The 23,813-nt window shown below is 49.8% G+C and overlaps 1 protein-coding gene across 4 annotated transcripts in view; it reads left to right on the plus strand.

Moving 5' to 3' along the window:
- Positions 1–23,813, plus strand: part of ec (ubiquitin specific peptidase echinus) — a 363,911-nt gene that overhangs the window by 297,569 nt on the left and 42,529 nt on the right. For all 4 annotated transcript variants that reach the window (XM_071658538.1, XM_071658536.1, XM_071658537.1 and 1 more), the window contains one exon: positions 1,211–1,303. In XM_071658538.1, coding sequence (XP_071514639.1) covers positions 1,211–1,303 — 93 coding nt within the window. The remainder of the gene's footprint in view (positions 1–1,210; positions 1,304–23,813) is intronic.

Raw genomic sequence — 23,813 nt, forward strand, 5'->3', positions numbered from 1 at the left:
ATGACTTCTGTGACGACCTCCTCCTCCTCCTCCTGGGGAGGTACTTTCTTCCCAGGGGGCTCTTGACGTAAGTCACAGGTAATGGCGGGTCTGGGAGGAGAGAGGGAAACAGTAGTAGTAGTAGTGGTGTGTGTGTGTGTGTGTGTGTGTGGAAGACGTAATGGCAGGGTGGTGCTGTGTACAGGGCTGCTACCATCTGTGCCCATCATTGTGGTTGTCCAATCTTGGCGAGAGTTTGAGCGTGAAATTGCCGAGTTGTGTTCCCCAGCGAGTGGGTGGTGGCTCTGTCTCGTGAGTATTGTGTTGTGTGTGTGTGTAGGTGTGTTCCCTGTGTAGGTGTATGAAAGCGAGTGTGTGGTGTGAGTGTGTGGGTGTGTGGGAGCGCGTGAATTGCACATGTGATAGTAGATACCATGCAGGCGCTGGTTTCCCCCCCTCCCCACCTCTCTCTCTCTGTCTCTCTCCTTTCTTGTCTTTAATGTTGCATTGTTTTGTTGAAGTAGCCTTGGTCCTTCCCCCTCCACTCACTCCTCTTTGTTCCAGTGTTTGTGTCACACGTCTGGCCCGGGGCTGGCTCTACCTACATCAGATCGCTCGTTGCCTCTCCTTTTCTACCACTGGGTGCCTTTGTGTGTGTGTGTGTGTGTGTGTGTGTGTGTGTGTGTGTTCCAAAATCTACAAGGATCGTCTTTCAAGAAACTTGGTGTCATTTGTGACCTCTTCTTCCTCATCATCAACCACTTAGTATCTCATTAAATCGTGATGGAATTTCCTCCCGTCATAACTTAGTTAACGATACATATATATATATATTTTTTTGTTTTCTTTTTTTCTTCCGAACTCGTTCATCTTTATCTTGACCCTCGGCCATAAACTGGTGAGGAAGGGTTTTTTGCCGGCCAATTGACTGGCTTTATTGACTTCCTTGTATGTCCATGAATCGGGTGAGGTTCGTGATTCATTCCTCAGCCACTTGGCTTAGTACATAACCCGTTACATTGCACAGGTTTAATGTTTTTAACATATTTCTCTTCAATTTCTTCCTTAACAGGGTCTTTCCCCATTTGCAGCAGCAGCGGCGCCGTGTTGAGACAACCTGTGTGGTGTAGCGACCCTTGGGTTGCCGGTGTGTATGTGTCCCATTCCTATGTTCTTTATACCCTGGCATTGTATACGTGCTGTTAATCCCTTTTGTCTTTCCCTTCGGCAGGTGTTATGGCACCTGGATATCTTCCGTCGGAGTTTCCGGGAGTTGAACGGCCACGCGTGCATGGCGGAGGCCTGCATCTTCTGCGCCCTCAAGGTCAGTATCTGTCGTGTCTTCGTATAGCCTGTAGCTTGGTCTATCCCCAAGGTCCAAAGGGTCTCTCCCAGGTTCACCAGGACCCGTTGCCTCATCGTAGCCTGTAGCTTGGTCTATCCCCAAGGTCCACGGCCTCCACCAGGACGCGACTCTCTGCCCCCTGGTAGTATAGTCACCTGCGCCCACCTTCTCCTGTTGTCCTCACCCTGACATTCTACTGTTTATTGAGGTGGACGGGAATTTGTGTTCTGTTCTGTTGAGATGCCTATCTGTTTTGGAGCGTGATCTTAGTGACGGGTCCTGGTGACGGAGGGAAGGAGGACTGGGCTTCAGGCGATGGTGTAGGTATATCTGGACGACACACCACCGTCACGTATTCATTCCACATGACGGTCATACATGTGTACCCATCCATATATGTATGGTAGTATTAATCAATACTATCGTATGTACATCAAATGCATTTTTCCCCCACACTACATATGGGTGTATTAATCACCTGTGCTATTGCCACATATGTATGTCTGTTCGTGCACCTTTCTCTCTTACATAAGAATAGCTAAGGTAATTTGATAATTGACATTTCTTAAGGTCTGTGACCCCACATGCATGGAGTGACTTACTTTTCAATCTGTTACTCTGTGGACTCTGTTGTATGGTCGTATGGTGTATCTTTAATCTGAAGAGATCTGAACAGATTAGGAAGCAGGGCCGCCCGGGGATGTGGTGGCAGCAGCCGGCGGCCTGGGTGTGTGGAGGTTGGTACACCGAGGAGGCTCCGCGATGGGGTGAGGAGAGAAAGTTGGCCCGTGACTAACTGTCCCTTGTTCTGGACCAAACTCCTCACCACGCCACACCACACCACACCGCTCCACACCGCTCCACACCACACCGCACCACACCACACCGCACCGCACCACACCACACCACACCGCACCACACAGCACCATACCACACCACACCGCACCACACCGCCCCCTTTGACGTCAACAGGAGCAGCACGCGACGCCCCGACCCTTGGACGTGATGAGGCCAAGCCTTTGACCTTATCCTTTGAGTGTCAGGTCAGAGAGGCCGGGCCATCTTACCCAAAGGTCGAACCGTCGTGCCCAAGGGTCGCACCGCCTCCCTTTTTTTTATTCTACACAATGAACGTGGAGGTTCACTCAGTGTGAGGTATTGTGGAACACCACAGTAGACTTGGTGAATCTTGTATATAGCCAGTCTTAAGACGCTAGTCTTAATAGGGACCAGGTGGAAGAACCTGGGATGTGAGATGGTCACATGTGTACCGGGCACGCTGGAGGAAAATAGTGTTGGCGATCACCACCACCACCATCACTACAGCTCGACCCGGCCAACGCTCCTCCTCCTCCTCTGCTGTTGACTTTCTAAATAAACTCCTGCATTCCTGATGCCACAGTCTGCGAGGAGGAGGGGCGGACCCTCCACCACCACCACCGGCTACCCTCCTCTCGCTAAAAGGTCTTGAGCAGCGAACATTGGCTTAACCCCCCATGATGATCATTCTTACGTGTGTGTGTGTGTGTGTGTGTCTTCAGGTGGATGTCAGTGTATGTTTGCAGAACCTCGGATGCCCTGGTGCGTGCGCGGGTCCGTCCCTCCACGTTGGCCACTTGGGACGCCCCTACGTGTGTGTATATATACCCTTCCTATCGTACAGATGATCAAGGTCTGATATAAGGCAAGAATTTATGACCTGACGCGACCCTGGTATGGTATTGTAGGGGGGGAGGGGGTGGTCACACGCCCGGATGCCCTCCAGGTACACCAGGTCACAGATAACCCCCCCCCATTCATACCCTACCCCCTTTACACACGTGTACACACACACACACACACACACACACACACTAACTGGCTGGTCGATAGAATGGCCTCACGGCATAGGCTTAGAGTGTATGTGTATTTGCATACATACATGGGAGTAAAGACATTGTACATTCTTACATGGGAGTAAAGACATTGTACATACATATATGGGAGTAAAGACATTGTACATACATACATGGGAGTAAAGACATTGTACATACATACATGGGAGTAAAGACATTGTACATACAGATATGGGAGTAAAGACATTGTACATACAGATATGGGAGTAAAGACATTGTACATACATATATGGGAGTAAAGACATTGTACATACATACATGGGAGTAAAGACGTGTGTATGCATGCATACATGGGAGGGAAAGACATGGTACATATATACAAGCTTAAAGGTGTGTGGGGGGGGCAACGTGGGTGGGGGACTCCCTCTCCGCAACACACAAACAGAACAGACACACTTGTTAAACCTCTCTCTCTCTCTCTCTCTCTCTCTCTCTCTCTCTCTCTCTCTCTCTCTCTCTCTCTCTCTCTCCCCGGATGTCCGTCTTTTGTGGGGAAGCAATCAGAGATCTTTCTTTTTTTATTAAATATTCATCTGCACACCGCAGGGCGACCTGACCCGACCTTTGGGAAAGCGTCGTAATGTGGCCGTGGCTCTGGGTGCGGGGGGCGCCGCCAGAGGTCGTGGCCCCATGACAAGTGAGGGATCGGGGTCGTCATGTACACAGGAGGAGTCGGGAGGAAGAGGAGCCGTGCCTGAGGCTTGTGTGTGTGACGGACACACAGAGGTGGTGTGTGGAGCTCTGTGACGTGTGTCTGTGTCTGCCTGTCTTCGTGTTTGTCCTCTCTCTCTCTCTCTCTGTCTCTCTCTCTCTCTCTCTCTCTCTCTCTCTCTCTCTCTCTGATCCAGTCAGGTTGGGACATAGCTTGGGACTTGGGATGGTGTCCCTATGTACTCAGTGTGGCCCCCCCTGGATCCGATGGTGTGTCTGCCGCCACAAGCTCCGTGTCCCGACCCCCCCTCATGTCATTCTGGTGTCAGTGTTTTTCAGGGGAATTTGTCGACTTTGAATTATATCGGTGACCGTCCATATAAGACTGGGGGATGAAGAGGGTGAAAAGGTAATCGTGTTTGAACCTTAGCTTTGACTAATATAACAAGGGAGAGTACGTAGTTCCTTCATTACTACAGCAGGACAGAGTACGTAGTTCCTTCATTACTACAGCAGGACAGAGTACGTAGTTCCTTCATTACTACAGCAGGACAGAGTACGTAGTTCCTTCATTACTACAGCAGGACAGAGTACGTAGTTCCTTCATTACTACAGCAGGAGAGAGTACGTAGTTCCTCCATTACTACAGCAGGACAGAGTACGTGGTTCCTTCACTACTACGGCAGGACAGAGTACGTAGTTCCTTCATTACTACAGCAGGACAGAGTACGTAGTTCCTTCATTAGTACAGCAGGACAAGAGTACCTCAATCAGCGGAGTTTAAGGGCCCTGTTGCATATCAATTCATGTCCCCAACTGGCAAGGGATGATCAAACATGCCTTGTGTTCCAAAGCAGAGATCAGAGGTCGGGTTGACGGACCAGAGGTTGGGCTGTCGACAGCACAAGTTAATGACCTCGGTGACACTCTCCTGGCTGACTAATTCGACATCCTTACCTTCATTGGGAGGCGAAGTCAGCATCGTAAAGGACACTTTGTGACATTAACCTTACCGGGTGACCCGGACGGGACGCCCGCCAGAAGAGGACACTGTTTAGTATGGGCTCCGTTAAGTCAAGTGCCTTATGGATCATGCCCAGAAAAAGAGTCTCTTGACCTGCGTAGATCCGGAGACGTTTATGGTACTGCGATGATGACGTGTGGTGGTCGACGGCTCGAACGTGCGTTGGCTTGTGGGGGGGAGGTCTGTTGTGTGGTACAGAAGCACAAGCAAACTTTGAGGAGTATTGCACGGTAGGTAAACCAGCGCACCAGTCATTCATCTCTTGGACGCCGCGAACCCAACGCCCATGAATGGATGATCCTTTTGGTATCCGTATATACCCGAGGGTCGTACCGTCGTGTTCAATGGGGTTAAAGGTAGTGGACGAGTGTGGGAGACTTGCGTTGCGACGTTGTTGTCAGGCTGGGTCATAGACGCGATGCCCTCCCAATTTTTTTCCATCTTCCTCCACGGGTTAGCGGTACATTCGTCCCACAAGACTGGCGTCAGGAGATTGTCCGCAGGAGGCTCGGTGGTCAAGACCCGTTACTGATGAAGTCGGTAATAAACCGAGGACGTTGGGATGCCCCTCGGCCCTCCCTGCTGAACGTCGTCAGAGAGCAAGCAAGGCGCCACTGGGTCAGGCGAGGCAACCCCCTCCTCCCGAGTCGCGTGTCTGGGTATGTTGGTAACGGCGGCTGATGATGAAGCTATTGGCTTCCACTGATTATCATGCGTGTGGGGTGTCGAGGTCTCCGTGTTAGATGGCGGGCGATAGGTCATCCCTCTTGCGTGTGGCCGAGGGCTTGTGTGTTTGTGTGGCTCGCGTGTGTGTATGTGGCTGGTGGTGTGGGCGTGGTGCTGAGCGCTTCCCCTGGGCCAAACCACAGGCTCCCGCCTCGGCTCACTAGCATTACCAATTCGCCTTACGATTATAACTGGGTTATCAGCGTTATTATTATCGTCATCCTGACGAAGGCACTACTGTAAACTATATTTACCTAGTTCTCAGTCGACCTCGGCAGTTCAGCCATTCGAAGAACATCTGGTGTGTGGAAGCTGTAGAATGTGGAACAGAAGTTGAGGAAAAAATCATACAAACACCCGATGCTCTTCAACGCTCTAATTACAGGGTCGACAAAGGCGTCATACACCAGTTAGTGATAAACTTGGAGAACGCGGTCGGAAGAAGGTTTGTTTACACGGGTGTACACCACAAGCCGGGCTGCAGTGGGTGCGCCACGTCTGCGGGTTAAAGGCAGTACAAAGCCTGGTGATTAGGGGAGCAATGGAGACGAGCGGTGTCGTGGCTTGATTCCCCACCCCAAGCGCCACTAGCGAATATCTTTGCGGTTCCTGACCGACTTCGTCCCCCTGACAGAGCCGTGGAGTAGAAGCGATCCAGTGAAGTCTCCCATAGTGCAAGGTGTTGGTCAGGAAAGTGTTTGTCTAAGAAGGTAAGGCATTGAATACGAACGGAAGCTTGTGCGGACCGATGGATTGGATGGCTTGATTTGTGACTAGGTTTATTATCATTGCTGTTTCATGTGAGCGAGACGGTTCGCGTCCGTTCCTTCCACTAACGTGCACTGCTGTTGTATCTACTGTATTTACTCTCCCAGGCGCTTGGGAGAATATGATTATATCGTAGTTACTTCCTATATGTATGCGTCTTCCAGTCATTCTCTAGCCTTGTATCGTAACTACCTCCTATCTCTATGCGTCTTTCATCTTTCTCTAGCCTTTTATCGTAACTAATTCCTAACTGTATGCGTCTTTAGGTCTTTCTCTAGCCTTGTATCGTAACTTCTCTCTATCTGTATGCGTCTTTCATCTTTCTCTAACCTTTTATCGTAACTACTTCCTATCTTTATGCGTCTTTAAGTCATTCTCTAGCCTTTTATCGTAACTTCTCCCAGTCTGTATGCGTCTTTCATCTTTCTCTAGCCTTGTATTGACTTTCTCTTTGATGTGATGTGGGAGAATTAACCTACGAGAGAGCAATATGCACTTAACAGTGCAGTTTGTCTTCGGCTGAGAGCTCTCGTCAACACCGTGTGAGTACAGTTGGGGGAGAGAGAGAGAGAGAGAGAGAGAGAGATGGAAGAGGTCTTACGTAGACTTCCTAGATGCCAAATGACCTCTAAACGTCCCGGGCCGACGGTGTAAACAGCGTAACCAGCGGTGAAAAACCAAGAGGCGATATCGGCCCTATTTGCATCAGCGTCAAAGGGCGGAGGTGGCGTGTCGCGGGGCTCCTCGACTGAGGCGGTCATGGGGCAGCAGGAGCAAGAGAGAGAGAGAGACTCTGGCGGGGGGATCACTTCTTGCCCCCTCATTGATTTCTCCAGTGGATGAATGTCTCCGTGTACGAAGGATGGGCAAGATAACTCCCTCAGCTAATGGGATACCTGGGATACACTGCCTCCACTCCCTCCTGCACGTCATACTAGAGTTCTTCACGTCAACACTACGGGACCAGACGCGACGCTAGGAAAGCGGGCCGCCTCCGACCTGTTAAGATGACGGTAGGAGGAGGCCCCTAACCCACCACACGTCTCGCTTTGTATTTTGGCCTGTACATAGTCTGCTGGTGAGGTCGTATTGCCTCGCTGCCTCTCGCCGGTTGTATGTCAGGGATGCAGAGGGTGTCGTTGGTAGTGGAGGCTGTGTGTGTGTGTGTGTGTGTGTGTGTGTGTGTGGTGTGTGTGTAGGTACTGTCAGTGCCAGCGAGGCTGGCTGGACCAGACGTGGCAGATGCTGGACCAGTGGCCCAAGACTGCCCTGGACTCGGACACGACTGTTTAGACTGGCTGCTGCTGCTGCTGTCATGGACCGGCGTTTTTGTTGAACAGGTCCGGTTAATGAAATGGTTCAGCGGGTGTGAGATGCACCACAGGCAGGATGTGGCATATACAAGTGTTGCGCTTAGACAGACGGTTTGTACAATGACTTTTAAAGGATTTCCACTCAGTCTGGAAAGGACAGACGCTCGCCATATGTACGTATATAGCGTGCGTGAGGACAAGTCCTTCGACTAGCAGTGTTGGACCGTCTGGGAATGGTAGTTCCCCGAGCGGCAAGACGCAGTTAAGGTTAGGTTGTTGTCTGGTGGAGATAAAGCCTCGTCAAATAAGTCTCTACGTAACGCGGGTCGTTCGGGCTGGAGTTGTGGCGGTGATGTTGGTGCCGGAGCTGACCCAGGGTACTCCGCCACCCCTCCAGCCCCGACCGACCCCCGCACCTCTCTCTCTCTCTCTCTCTCTGCTGCCCTGGACTCTCCCAAAGCTCCTCACTCTCTTCTTATTCCACTCTCCCGATGTTCTCTCTCGCATTACTCAGCTTACCAGTATGTAAGTCTAGGAGTGTTCCGAGTGGAACTTCCGTGTTTCGTTCTTAGTTTCAGCTGGACGTTGGTAAAAAGTCATTTTGAAGTCGACCTCAGCATTTTTTGTCAAGGTGGTCAGCGTATGAGTTGGCTTGCTCCTCGAGTAGACGTGCGGAACTATTCTTCAGCAGTGTTTTGGAAAACTTTGCTGTCGAAGTAAGCGATTTACCAACGACTACATCATTGCGCTGATGTGGCTTACTGAAAGAACTTCGTCAGTAGATATCATCGGTGTTCGGGTTATCAGGAATTCATGGGCAGTTTCTCCTGCGTTCGTGTTTAAAGGTGTCGCTTAGAATAAGGTGATAGAAAATCCGTATGTGAGACCAAGAACTCGGACCGAATACCAAGCTGGTAATAGGGGAACCCAGGTAGGCGGAAGTTATCTGGGTCAAGTGCTCGCTCTGGAGGGGGAAGGTGGAGGGGGTTGGTATTAGGCGAGGGGGCAGGGGCAGGCAGGGAGGGAGGGAGGCCGCCGGAGGCTCAGGTTAGGTGGAGGTAGTGTTGTGGCGGGGTTAAGGAGGGAGAGAGAGAGAGAGAGAGAGAGAGAGAGGCATGTAGCAAGGTGGCTAAGCTATTGAGATAAGGAGGAGACATCTCAGGGTGTCCATTCACCATTACTATGGCGAAGGGGGTGTATGGAAGGGGGTGGCTGGCAGTGATTTAATTTTCATACTACACTCCAGCAGGTCGTCCGTCACTGGTGCAGTGTGCCGCACGTTACAATCCCCCTTCCTCCGTGATTCAAAAGATGGTTCAATATATTGCAAGTCTCTTCCGTTTTCTGTTTACTCAGTCTCTGGTGTGGACCGGTCAGTCTTCCTCTGCCGTGTCCTGCTGCTCGTTGATCCTGAACTTGATCTTTCCTTTCTCACGTCAGACAAGTCATCATTATATTCCTTCGCCACTCGCCATCCCCAAGTGAGGTGGTGGTGTCGTGAAGGCTATGGTGGCCGGCAGTGGGTTGTACACAGTTTGCAAGCTTGGTAGAAGCAAAAAAAAATATATATATAAATATATATATATATATATATATATATATATATATATATATATATATATATATATATATATATATAATCCAAGAACCTATTTTATTGGGGAGCCTCCTTCTGCTTCGAGGCTGCACTACAGAAAGACTATATAGAGCATGAAGTTCCTCCTCAGTGAGACTACCCCATTTTGCCAGCTGTAGATGATACGTTCTCACTGATAGTGACTCTTCGCTCACGATGTAGCCAAAACAAACAAACAACACACACACACACACACACACACACACACACACACACACACACACACACCAACTATGCAGACTGACCACTAAGAAGAGGATGCGCGATAATCCAGAGCGCTGTCATGTATTATCACATCTTTAACTGTGGCCGCGAAATCGCTCAGGATTCTCGTCTTTCCCTTTCCTAGTGGCGTTTTTGCATCTACAAAGTCCTGCATTTGTTGTGATTTTCTACAATTTCGCATCGATGTGTTTGAATGGGTTGCTTGTAGAACAACTGTTTTGTGTGTTCAGCTACATTCGATAATGGCAGTTAAACTTTGGTATTTATATATTGTAGGAAAAAAATGGTCGCTCGAGACCTGTTGTCTTTAGGAATGTGTGATTGAATATGCGCGTAATATAAATGATCCCGGTACAGCAGGTTTCACCGGAGCTCTCCGTAAGAGAGACCAGTAGTAGAGTGTGTGTTTGTGTGAGCGTGTGTTGTGGCGGTCAGTGAGGTTGCGGGAAGGGAATGATGACAAGGTAGAGCTCGTGCTGGCTGGCTGAGCTCGCCGCCTCTGCCCCCTTGGCCGCCTGCCAGCCCGCCAGTTCTTCCCGCCAAAATCATTGCACCTGCGCGAGGCTAGTAAGTTTTGGCGGGAAGTGCATGATGCTTGCTCTTTACTTGTTCCCCTGCAGGACTGTTGTTGTTTGGTTGTTAAATGGTTAGGAGTCAGTACCGTCCGGTAGCAGAAGTGGGGGATTATTGCACTGTGCTTCCAGTGTCTGCCATGATCACTTGGCCTGGCCCAAGTCCGAAGAGACGCGAAGCATTGAGCGAAGAGACCTGCTGAGTGTATCCAGAAATTAATATGGTGTTATAATTCTCATAACATGAGAGATTGAGGAAGTGAATGGAGCCACCATCAGTCTCGTGAGGGTAGGGAAGAACACCTCGGGAACAGGAGTGATAGGAGTTCGAATTCTTAACGCAAAAAAAAAAAAAGAAAAAAAAAAACGACGGCAAAACCCAACTACGTGATTATGTGAGACGTGGCGGGGTCAAGGTAAGAGGGACACACACACACACACACACACACACACACACACACACACACACATCAACACCAACCCTGTAGAACCAGTTTTTGCCCGCCTCCAGCCGTCGTGTTGTGAGTTGATGATGTTTCTTAGCCGCTACGCTTGTATCGCCTTACCTTGTTAAACCCAACTTTACGCTCACTGCGTCGTAGTTACGGGAACACACACACCAGCACAGAAAAGATTGAGAAAAATATTAATGGGACATTATGGCATAGAGTCGTCATAGTGATGTTAAAAAAAAAAAGATCGAATGATTCTCCTACCGCCGATATTTACCAACACTTCGAGGTAATATAGGCACGAACGGAACGACCCGCGGTCTGGGACTGGGGGTCTTGTGGTGAAGGTTCGGAAGGCACAAGTCTGTATGGCTGTGGAGAGCGTGGCCATTGTACCCTCTGCAGAACACTATACACCAACCTGTTCTGAGCCTAGAGTCTCTACTGCCTCCTGTAGTACACCTGGTGTACGGCGGTTCGAACTCCTGCCTCAGACAGGGGTAAGGCACCACAACTGGTAAACACAACACCATAAAATTTTCGTTTCAAGTATTTTTTTCCAGGACTTACATGCATTGTTGTAATTCTTATCGTGGTTGTGATTTGAAGTCCGAGATTATTTGTGGTTATGGACTGCGAGCGTGGAGGAGAGTCGTAGGAGTGAGTGTGGTTGTGGGAGGAATGACTCTGTGTCTTTAAGAAGGATGAGGTGCGCGTGTGAGGCGCGGCGGACGACAGTGTTGACACATGAGCCAGACGCATGGCTAGTGTATGCCAGGCGTCCAGGACCTGTATACCCTGGGTACGCTATCCATCCTCGTCCCGGCCAGGGCGCGTGACTGGCCCGCTCTGGCAGCCACTGTACCTCTGGGTTACTGTGTTTACCGTGCACCCGTCCGGTGGCCGTCAGCTAGGCGGCCAGAGAGAGAGAGAGAGAGAGAGAGAGAGAGAGTGGACATCGTTAAGATAATGAATATGAGGGTTACTGCCTTAGCGAGTGTAGGGTAGTAGTGAGGACGTCACTGTGGCGGTGGTGTGTTGGCCGGGGAGGCGCGGGAGGTTGCAGTATCAACACAGCAGCCCGCCAGCCCAGCTAGGGGTCTGGGGGAGTTCATCGCCCTTCTCAAGCCCCATCTTGCCTTGCCTACCCACCTTACCCGTCGGTGTCTGTACGGTCCTGTTCTCTGGTTATGTTTTCCCGGGCGTCCGATACTGATTCACATTCTGGTGTTGGCACCTCGCTGGACCCGCCTCACCGATGGCGTCTGGTAAGGTGTGTTTGGCGGCGGGGAGTGGGGAGGGAGGGGGGGCATTGTTTACGATGCTAACCTTTTGTTTTATTTAACATAATTTATTTATTGTGTGTACAGTATATGATTATTATTTGTCTGTTACGGGAAGAGAGTTTTATGTTTATTTTGCTCGTATGATGTTTTAATATTATGTACACAAAACACACTCCCTAGCTTACGCCTGGTACACGTTAGGCGACCAACACCAAAAGCAAAGATGTGTGTGTCTAATCATGGATATCATTATTATTATTTATATTACATTTGTTATTGTTATTATTATTATGATTATTATTATTATTATTATTATTAACCAGGAGGAGCGGCAGGTAACTACAGGAAAAGTGAGAGTTTATGAGACTAGACAAGACTTTTGACACTCGTGTGGCCGGACTCGTAAGGCTGGATACCATCCACTTTTGCTTCCATTTGGGATGTTTTTCATATCAAGGTTTTCCCCCCATCCACCTCTATCCCTGTCCTCGCTGATGATGTCATCCGTATCGCTTCTCACACATATCATCATCCATCTCTCTCCCTCATCCGTCAATGTTAGCAGCTGTGTCCCACTCCTCTAGTTCTCTGCTCACCTGTCTTGCCATTTTCATCCTCCCACTCCCTCTCCAGGCCTTAACCCTCCTCCGTGCCCCAGCCGCCTCGTACGCCCCCTCCCTGGCAACCCCTAAGCCTACACCAGGAGACCACCTGTATCTGCCATGAATCAGTAGTATCCATTGATATGGTCACTGTAGACCTCCGCTGTCGTGTTGCTGTACCAATATTCGCGTCGCGTTTTATTGGTGCCAGAGTCTCTTCCAGCAGGTGTTTAACCCCCATCGAAGTGAGCGGTAGCGGCGGGAGTAGGAGTTCCCTCATTCCCATGACCATTGTAAAGAGCTGCAGGAGTGTGTGGCATCGCAGGTGTCGGGGGGTGGCATCAGATATAGTGCTTGGGGTAGTAAGGTGACCGACAAGTCTCCCCCTCCCCCTGTCTGGGGAGGAGGAGAAGGGCACGAAGATCTCTGCCTACGATATAGGCAGAGGTTAACCGGTCCTCCCAGCTACACACACACACACACACACACACACACACACACACACACACACACACACACACACACCGGCAACATCTCGTCTGACCACTTCTTTAACCCCTTCGAACACGACGGTACGACCCTTAAGGGAGGTTTGATGGCCGGACCTTAACGTAGTACGACCCTTTGGGGGGGATTCGATCGCCGGACCTTAAGGCGACGGACGCATGCGTTCAACCCTAACTTGGTGATTTGAGTCGCTCCTCGACGCAGCAGATTTTGAACGCTATTGTCACCAAGGAAGATAACACGGCGACTCTCTTTTTTATATATTTACCTCCACGCCTTTGTAGTTCTCCCCCCTCCTCCCCCGTAAGTACTGGCTTAGGACAGTGTCAAAGTAGCGAACCAAAAACTCAAAAGTGTAACAACATATTGACACTATTATCCCCCACCCCACTTTCTCTCCCTCCTCCATCGTAAGGGCCAGGTTGTAGGTTTAGGGCTCCGACATACGCACGGCGGGCCTGCAAGGAAGGATCCCTCCTGATTGGTCGTTTTCAAATGCTAATACGGTTTTTTGTTGCTGGTTGGATCAGTCGATGACAGGTGTGTGTGTGTGTGTGTGTGTGTGTGTGTGTGTGTGTGTGTGTCCTCGGCTAGGGATGTGTTTCCTTCGGCAGGTTGTAATGAAAAAGGAAAGAATCAAAATAGATAAACAACGGGGCTTCTTGAAACCAGGTAGCCATTCGGCTGTGAAAATATATAGCTTGTGTGTGTGTGTGTGTGTGTAGTGGAGTTGTCTGCCGGAGTTCAGACACCCTTCTTATCGCTCATTATCTAGCATTATGGCTTATCACTGGGTCATTTTGTGCTGAAATGTGCAGTGTAGTCTTCGCTTCAGGCGTAGGGGAACGCGAAGCACCATGCGTGGCTTCGGACGTTCGAAGTAACTGTTGCTTTCGCCACGGAGACGCATTGGACTCCCGCGAGGGATGGAGGGAGGAGAAGAGGGGGTTGTTCCCGTTGACACGTCGCGACCCAGCCGTTCATCCTCAACACAATGAACGTCATTGATCATTTCTGGCCAAGTCTAGGAGACAAGGGTATGACATATTTTTATCACATCCGTCGTATATGTATAATAACACCGGGTGTGTGTGGATGTAGGGTTAGGGGAACTATGGTGTATGATGACGCTGTGTGTTGTGTGTGTGTGGCACGTCACACTACGTTGCCGACGGGCAGGATAAACAGCGTTATCGGTCATGTTTCCGGGTTAACGGGTTCTCGGTCGTCGTTCAGTGAGCAAAGTGGAGTACTCGTGTGATGCGGGGTCCCGAGGAGGGGAGGGCAGGTAGGCTGCAGCCAGTCACCCGTGACCACCGCCGCCACGACGAAGAGGAGGAGGAGGACGACGACGACACACGCCGTTATACCTCCTCTCTCTCTCTCTCTCTCTCTCTCTCTCTCTCTCTCTCTCTCTCTCTCTCTCTCTCTCTCTCTCTCGCGGGTGCACGTTGACGGGTATGCCTTCCTCCCGTCCGTGGGTGGAGAGCGGCGCTCGGCCGTGCATACTGAGGTTCACATTATGGTCCATAAGTATGCCATACGACCTTCACGTTTCTGTGTTGAGGGGTAACGTGTCCTCGTTGTATGATGCTGCCCTGCGGTGCTTCCGTGGATGTTGTATGAATGTGAATGTCTCGGTGAGTTAGTTAAATGTGTAGGTTAATGCTCCCTGCCGATTAAGTTATTGTGGAGGTGTGCAGTGTGAGGGGTAGCAGTGATACTGTACCATTAGTAGATATTACTTCGAAATCTTGGCTCGAGTCGTATGTTGGGAGCCAGTGTTTGGCTTAATTTGTGGTTTTAGAGGAGATAATCGTGTCTAGGGAGAGGAGGAGAGAGGGGAGGGGCGGTTGGGTAAGTGCCGGGGCTGGCCTCACGTCGCTGCCCTTCGCTACACGCACACTTAAACTGTCTCACTAGTTCGTGAGACACTCTGTTCTAAATTTGTGAAACCTGTTTTCTTTACGTTTTATGACGAGAACCAACCCCCCACCGAGCAAACATGTGTTGCAGCTGCTCTTGCTGGCGATCCGAGCGTCCCCCGCTGTAACACCCCAGCTGTGCGGTGCAGCTGGTGTACGACCAGTGTGTGCCTCAAGATAAGGACTGGCGTGGCATCACTCCGGCGGAAGTGTAGTGAGGAGACCACAGCCAGAAGCATGTTGAGGAGGGATGGTTGGAGGCGCCGTGCACCCCCGGCGGTGTCACAGGCCCGCTGGCTATTATTATGCAGTTCACTACCCCAGTCTTGCCAGGTCTACACACACACACACACACACACACACACACACACACACACCGGACGGTCATTGGGAAAAATATATATGAAAGTGGCGCCCGTTGTAGAAATAATTATTGCCTTTACAGTCTCCTGTTGCAGCGCCTGGCCATGCCTTGGCCATGAAGGACACCTCCTGGCCATCCCACGGGCCATGAAGGGCACCTCCTGGCCATCCCGTGCCTCTCCTGCCCCCGTGATGGCCTCCAGCTCCGACGCAGCAAATGAGTGTCCTGGGGAGGCTGGGGACGGCAGTGTGGTAGCCATAAATACGGCCAAGGTGGCAGTTTTCCTGTGGGGGCGTGACGTCTGCGGGGGTAATTAAGGCAAAGGCTCGGGCAGCGCTGGGCTAGGCTGCCCCTGGGCAGCACGATCACAGGTGTCGCTGCTCCCGACGCCCCTGCTCCTCTCCTGCAAGCTCTCGTGCATACGGAGAGTAAGAGTCTCCACACACAAAGGCATTTAATATGTTTGTATATATACGGTGCTTTTCCGCGACCTGTGGTGTCGTGGTGATGCTAGCGGGTCGGAGGCGAGCACTGGGGGCTACGCGGAGACTTCCCCGTCATTTTCTATGGTTTTAGGCAGTGGTGTGTTCTGGCCTCCTCACCAGGGCGTGGGAAAGTAGGACCACACAGTCGCAGCCCAAGGTGGCTGCCATCCTCGTGCATATGATCGTGATTCGGGACGAAGCTCCGACAGATCAGAAAGGCTACGTGAAATGAAGCCATGTAGTTACTCTTCTTGATTTAACCCACCCACCCATCGCACGTGAAAGAGATCAGGGTTTCACACCAGTACATTAGCGTAAGGGATCACCCCACACTCCAATCATCCAGCCGCGCTGTACTCACATTCGTCCCCGTTCGTAAGAGTGTTCGGTGCATTACCGTTTCGTTCCGTTACTCTCCCAGCCTCAGGTTTCCCGGAAACAATCCTTACGAACTTTCACTCTCAACCACCCAAGCTCACTTAGCCCTTTTCCTTTCTTTCATTCAGATGGACGGAGTGGTCTTCATAATGCGCTGATCATCTGAGTCTTCATACACGTCTGAGCGACGTACAGTAGTCTATAAACTTGTCAGTTTGTGCCAAGCGAATGGCATCACCATCAGACAATCTCGGGTGATGGAACTCCGCTCGGTCCCTCTTGCCGATCAGCTATACCGTGCATCAAACTGAGGGCAGGAGCCATTGGTGTGTCTTAAGGACCCGTAAGGAGGCGGTGGTCTGCCCGGACTTTATACCAACAACTTTCACAACAAAACAAACCATCATTTGGCCCATCATTTCAAACAGCCTCAGCTCTGGTGACAATCACACTGCCCTAAGATATGATGCGCTTCTATATGTAAGTTTATTTAGGTTCCATGTTCATACCAGCCCATTACCATATCCATTACAAAATACCCCCAGGGTATCACTCTAGGGACATTTGATTCACGTTCCAATGGGGATAATTCATTCAAGTTCTTGCCCCTTACACGGTTAAGAACACTGACGTGTCTTCCAGGCTGCTGGGGGAGAGAAATGCAGAATTTCCCATCGTCCTCTTGGCACATCTGCCATTGATTATATTAAACGCATTTTCATAACGCAATCTTTAATACTTTACCTCTCGCTACTTGTCAGAGTCCACACACACACACACACACACACACACACACACACACACACACACACACACACACACACACACACACTTCCCTCCCTATGTTCACCGTATTCCGCACCTACGCGGGGGCTCAGCAGTCTTTTTAACGACACCACACCAGAGTCGAGGTGTCACAGTGTAAGTTTCCAGCTGTGCGAGAAGAATTCACGTGACGGTTCTCAGTCAGTGCGAGACTTCACTCACGTCTTTGTCATCACGCAGCAGAGCAGAGCCGCTGCTCTTGTCGTGTCGTCAGTCATCAAGCACGCCATCCACCTCCTCCTCCTTCCTCCTCCTTCCGGAAATCAGGCTGTGAGTTACGCCTTCACTCTCCATCCATCTTAACACCAGACTGCATTTAGTTATTTTTTTTTTTCTATATTGGTGCAGCATTACTCCTCTGGTATCTCTCTCTCTCTCTCTCTCTCTCTCTCTCTCTCTCTCTCTCTCTCTCTCTCTCTCTCTCTCTCTCTCTCTCTCTCTCTCTCTCTCTCCACACACACACACACCCGCTGTAATCTCCTCCAGATCCGCTTGCTCCACCGTTAGATTTCATGGGTGAAAGTAGGAGTAACCTCCTCCTCCTCCTCCTCCTCCTCCTCTTCATTTTTGATTACGTGGCGAGTATGTGGTTGTTCATCGCTCTCCGTCATTCCTCTGAGATTTCGGTAACGATTAAGTTCCTGACGTAGGCATGATCTACAAACCCGTGTGCCCCGCGCCTTGTTTGATATAGCCAGCATTTGTTATTCATGGAGAGATACTGTCTTCACGCATAGATTGTGCGCCATGAAGAGATTCCAGGGAAATGTCCTGGTTGTGAATTCCGTTTCATCCTCGTTCTCTGAAGAGCAGATTCGCTGATTATTAACAGTCAAGAGACGTGTGTTGTAGGTGCACTGAATACAGCAGAGAAATAATTCGCGTTCAAACTTCAGATCCATTTTGGAAGTTCTTTAGTTCTTGTCGCAAACGCAAAGGCTCCGTGCCCCAGTCATGCAGCAGACTGTACTCTTAACTGAATTCGCACGTCAACAGACCACTGGGTCCTCACGAGGCTGTGTTGTGGCAGTGGGAGACTCGTAGATAGATGCGGTCGGAACATCAGTCACCTCTGCAAGGGGCCCTGGCGGTGAAAGCTACCTGCATATGGGGCCTTTTGTAGACTCTGACCTTTTAAAGTGTGTGTGTGTGTGTGTGTATGTGTGTCTCCGGCTCTGACGGATGTCTGTAGCCAGGCCGGTCACCACCATGTATGGGAGCTTTCCGTCTCCGTATAAGGGCCTCTGTATCTTACCCGGACGATGCAAAAGAGGCAGGAGTGCAGTGTCATGGTTCTTGCTCTATAAGGAATCACGTTGAGGTGAATCAGCTAAGTGGTCGGCGTTAGATGAGGAGAGGAGAGGAGAGGAGAGGAGAGTTGTGTTGCTGTAGTGTCGTCGTGGTCAATGACGAGCCCTCGCGTGACTGGTGATGAGATGGGGGTGACAGAAGGTCATGTTTGACCCAGGAGGAGCTCGTCTAGGTTGAGGCTGCTACACGCCACCGCGCAGCCAGCCTCCTGTTTCCCCGCCACACGCACCAGGATCCTCATCGCTTGTTCCCCTCTTGTCTGTATGGCATGGCAGACGCAGGGGACGCGTCTTAGGTCAACCGTCGGGTGCAGGCAAGCGTCAAGATTATACATTTCCGTGAGAAACCTAACCATGCTTCATTGTTAATGATGGATTGCCATGTTCGTGGGATGAGATCGTCGTGTCCTCCTAGTGTATGTGGAGATCCCAGTCCACCTTGAGGGAACGTGAAGTCTTCGTTCCCACAGAGGAACGTGCGGGCAGAAGTTGTACACTCGGCTTCTGCAGTACGCCTGTTGGTCGTGCTCGGACGCCGGCCCAATTCGGCTCTCGAGTCTTTTCCATTGAATCTAGATTCCTTCAGCTTCACCCTCTTTTTTTTTTTTGTACACCTCGCGAAGGGAAGTTTCAACAGTATAACATGTACATTAAATAGAGTTTGACGATTTTCCTGTTGCACAAGGTGGCAAGAAATTATCACTTGCGTATACAAGCCACAACTTTACATGACCGTCCGCCGAGCGTAGACCGTGTCTAAAAATTTCCTTAATCTTGACCTGTCACTCGGTAGGCCTAAAGTCCAGACAACCAGCCATCTACTTGGATCCCAACCCCTCCTCCCTCCCCTTTGGTTACAGGTACTCTGCGTCTCTCTGCTGGAACGAACGTATTATATTCATGCGTTCCAGGTTTTTCGATGGTAGCGGTACCTGAGGAAAGTTACACGCAGCCTGAACGAAAGTACGAAGACGTAAAAGGAGGTTTGTGATAACCAACATACCGGAGAAGGTGTAGGAAACCCGGAGTTGACCCCACATAGCCGGAGGTCTAGCTAGAGAACACGCATGACAAGAACACTTGGTCTGGGAGGCGGCAGCGAGCACCATTCTCACCAAGGAACGTCATCATCGCCCCACAAGCATTTCTTTTTCTTTCTTTCTTACGCTGGCAGCAGTGCGGCTGTGCAGCGGCGCCGCTGAGGATGTGTGCATAGTGCGGGTCTGTTGTGTACGCGGAGCGCTGCGAGCGATGGCGACGCTTTCTCTTGTCACAAGCCTCTCACCGAAGCCCGTGGTGGAGCTACGAGCATCAAGGCTCCTGGCGAGGTAGTCGGTCCGTTCTCGTTGCAGCCTCGCTCCATCAACACTTGGGCGCTGTCAATCTGCTGCGGGCAAGATGTGTTTAGTGAGAGGTGTGAGGGAGGGATTGCTGTAGTCCGTTCATAGCAATACCTCATTAAAGCGGGAGAGGCAGAGTGTGTGTGTGTGTGTGTGTGTGTGTGTGTGTGTGTGTGTGTGTGTGTGTGTCTTCTGGCCCGTATTGACGACAGAATATTTATTGATATGTAACTCGGACAGTCTTGACGACCTCCCCCACATACCACAATCATTGTCATGGCCTCGACTTCTGTTGCCCGACAGCTTCGGTATTAATAGCACGGGGGGTAACGATGAATATTGATGGGACTTCTTCCTTTACAAGGACGTACATGAATTCATTGATCATATTTATGTTGTTTTTTTCTATACATTAGTAACTGAGAGAAACCCTAGTCCACACTAGACGTGGTAGGCTTTTACAGACCTTCCTGTTGTGCTGGTGCGGACAGAGCGGGGGCTAGGTGTGTGTGTGTCTGTCTGTGTCTTTTGGGACGGCAGGGGTGAGGGAATCCTGTCTAATCCGTCCGTAACATTTACCTGCCGGATAACCTTCCCACAGTGTGGCTCTCCAATCCCTCCTCCCCCCTCCCTCTGATCCTTGTGTTGGGCGCGCCACATCCCCCAACCCGACGCCTCACACTCAGCTTGGGGCCAGGGTGTGGCACCGTCAGGAGCGCCCCTGAGCGGTGGTGACCTGCCCCGTCTGGGGGCGCCCCCCTCCAGAGGCGCCAGTTGTTGATCACTGAAGTGTTCCTCCGTCGGTAAACACACCTTGAGACCTTATATGATCATAGACCAGAGAAAAGAATTAAATAGATTGAAATTTGATATACCAGGAGAGTTCGATATCTCTTCTCTGCTCTCCTACATCAACTGTGTCATTGAGCAGGTAGTGTATGTCGCTGCGGCCGTGGAGACCCACCCAGACACCAAACCATCACCCACTGATTAAACCCTTTACCCTCAGAGCTCCCTCCCGAGCCTCCTGACGGTGTCAGTCATTCGCAGCCAAGTTCAGGCACCGTACCCGAGTATCTGGCTAACGTCATGACACTTGGCGTTAGGAAAGACCTCGCTAAAGACATTTGGTAACACCAGATATCTCGTGTCACCTTTATGTTCCTCGGTTCGTTAATTCAAGATATACAGAAACTACGTAAAGAAAAAAATGAATAATTTATCAAAAATGTATTGTCAGAATAAATCTACCGCAATGATGCAGTGTCCCTTCTTACACACAGTGTGTATATAATCGTATCGTATGCAAATGCGTTTTAAGAAAGTGGGTTACGCCCATCTGATAACTGGATGTGTTGGGTGCTGGAGAACCCTGTGGGCGGAGGGCCTCAGGGGATGTTGGTTGGCTGGCTCCCTCGAAGGGTTGGGTTGAGGGGTGAAGAAGGGTTTTAGGAGGGGGGGGGGATAAGATGAAATTTACCAGTAGACATGGTGGATACCTAGTCGTTGTGGCTGGGGAGGGACTGACCTCTACGTCGTGACCTGGGGTGGGGTCGGTTGGGAAGGGAGAGAGACTAGGTCATGGTCGTACGGATTGGGGTGGTGGTGGTGAGGAGGAGGAGGAAGCTGCTGCTGCTGTGCTGCTGCCGGCGGCGTCGCCGATGTCGCTTAAGTTGTGGTCGTTGTGCGAGGGACAACCTCAGTTAGGTTTCCTGAGGCGTCGGATGCGAGTTATTACTTGAAGTTTGTGTGTGTGTGTGTGTGTGTGTGTGTGTGTGTGTGTGTGTGTGTGTGTGTGTGTGGTGCCGGGGATACAAGTTATATTGCTCGAGGTGTGTAGTGCTGGGGATACAAGTTATTGCTCGAGGTGTGTGGTGGTGTGATACAAGTTAAGACTTCAGATGTGTGTCGTGCTGGGGGTACAAACTATTACTTGAGGTGTGTGTGTGTGGTGTTGGGGGTACAAGTTATTGCTTGAGATGTGTGGTAGTGTGGTACAAGTTAAGTCTTCAGGTGTGTGTCGTGCTGGGGGGTACAAGTTATGACTTGGTGTGTGTGGTGCAAGTTATGAATCGAGGTTTATGGGGCAGGGGTTTCAAGTTATTACTTGAGGTGTGTGTGTGTGTGTATGGTGCTGGGGGTTCAAGTTACTACTTGAGGTGTGTGTGTGTGGTGCTGGGGGTTCATGTTACACGCAGGGAATACGTGGGAAATATTCTTTCCCCCCTATCCCCAGGGATAATATATATATATATATATATATATATATATATATATATATATATATATATATATATATATATATATATATATATTTGCGTGTGTGGACGTATGTATATACATGTGTATGGGGGGGGGGCCATTTCTTTCGTCTGTTTCCTTGCGCTACCTCGCAAACGCGGGAGACAGCGACAAAGTATAATAAATAAATAATATAATATATATATATGTATATATATATATATATATATATATATATATATATATATATATATATATATATATATATATATATATATATATGTATAAATGTATATATTTTTTTCCGTCCATATTTTGTGGACATTTATATGTCATATTTTTGTTTTCTGTGTCGTTATAATTCTGGATGATAAATATGTGCCGTTAACTTTTGTATGAATACAATAAGATTTTTCCCCGTGAATGTAAATGTTTGCTTGCAAGGTTGGAGGAGGAGGAGTCGAGACGAAGACAGTAGACATTGTTCCCCTGCATATACTTTACGAGGCACCGGGCGGTTGCAAAAGGACGTCTACCGTGTTTTGTTTTTTTTCTTTTTTTAGGGTTGTCTCCCGTAAACCTAATTTAATATGTTTATGAAAGAAAACGTTGTGTTTGTGGTGGTGGTTGGTGGTGGTACCGCGTCGCGATATCCATTTCGTAATATGATTATGCTGGTTTGCACATGATGCACGGCACTTAATGTAGTTGATCTGAGGACTGGGACCTGTATACTAATCCATAGTATGTGTATTGTATCTACATATATATTCATCATTTACCTGCAGTTAATGTGAGAAGTCAGTATGATATTTACCGACGCTAGTGGGTAGGTTAGGGACATTCAACGCACCTTTAAGTAGTTATCCATAAGCTTCGGGTACAGTGTCTCTCTCTTATTTTGACAGCTACGGACATGACTTCTTATTTATCCCTCCTCCTCCTCCTCCTCATCATCATCATCATCATCATCATTCTTCACTTGCCTCAGAGAGTCTGAGAGACAAGTGGGAGGGAGGTAAAGATGCTCTATCTCTGCTCTTTAAAAGGGCCCATCTTCCCTCGACGTTTTCTGCTGGTCTGGCCAGGGAAGCAACCATTGTACCTCGACACAAAAAAAACGAGATGAATAAACTTGAAGATTTGTTTCCGCCCCTCCTTTTTTTTTTTCTATTATTCACGTGTGAAACTATGTACGAGGAGTGACTGGTGGTAAGAGGAATGATGACTGTCAGGGCCTCGGTGGTGCGAGATCGTGTGTGTTGTGAAGATGTAGATTATATCAGATTAGATATTGATTGTGAAACCGTGTGTGTGTATCTGTGTAGGTGTGTTTCTGTGTGTGTGTGTGTGTGTGTGTGTGTGTGTGTGTGTGTGTGTGTGTGTGTGTGTGTGTGTGTGTGTGTCTGTGTATATGTGTGTGTGTCTGTGTATGTGTGTGTGTCTGTGTATGTGTGTGTGTGTGTCTGTGTATCTTTCTTCTGGTAGTACATCAGAACGGCACTACACACACACACACACACACACACACACACACACACACTGGCCATACCCATTGTGATAACTTTTGCACTAAAAAACATCAAAGTATTTCCGCAATTTTTTTCTCTCTCTCCTTTCCTCAGCCATACCCTTTATTTTTCGAACTGTTTTTCCTGCATGGTAAATAATGGTCATGAACCCGGGTCATGACGGAGGTGTGTGAGCTGCCCACCTCACGAACTGTCAGTTTTGTGGGAGGGAGGGAGGGGATGGGGGATGTACAGGGAGGAGGTGGGGATTTTGAGTGTCCACGTGTGTGGCGGCGTCTGTCTGCCTTGTACGCCGGTGGGCACAACGCGGGGCCACGTGTGTGGTAGTGGGGCGGCCCCTCCTCCTCCTCCTCCTCTCCTCCCTAGAACAGGACCGGAGCACCGCGAGCGTGTGTATCCCCAGGAGTTTTGAACGTGTGGCGCTTACGGAGG

The sequence above is a fragment of the Panulirus ornatus genome, chromosome 66 (assembly GCF_036320965.1).
Source record: "Panulirus ornatus isolate Po-2019 chromosome 66, ASM3632096v1, whole genome shotgun sequence".
In the NCBI taxonomy this organism is placed as follows: Eukaryota; Metazoa; Arthropoda; class Malacostraca; order Decapoda; family Palinuridae; genus Panulirus; species Panulirus ornatus.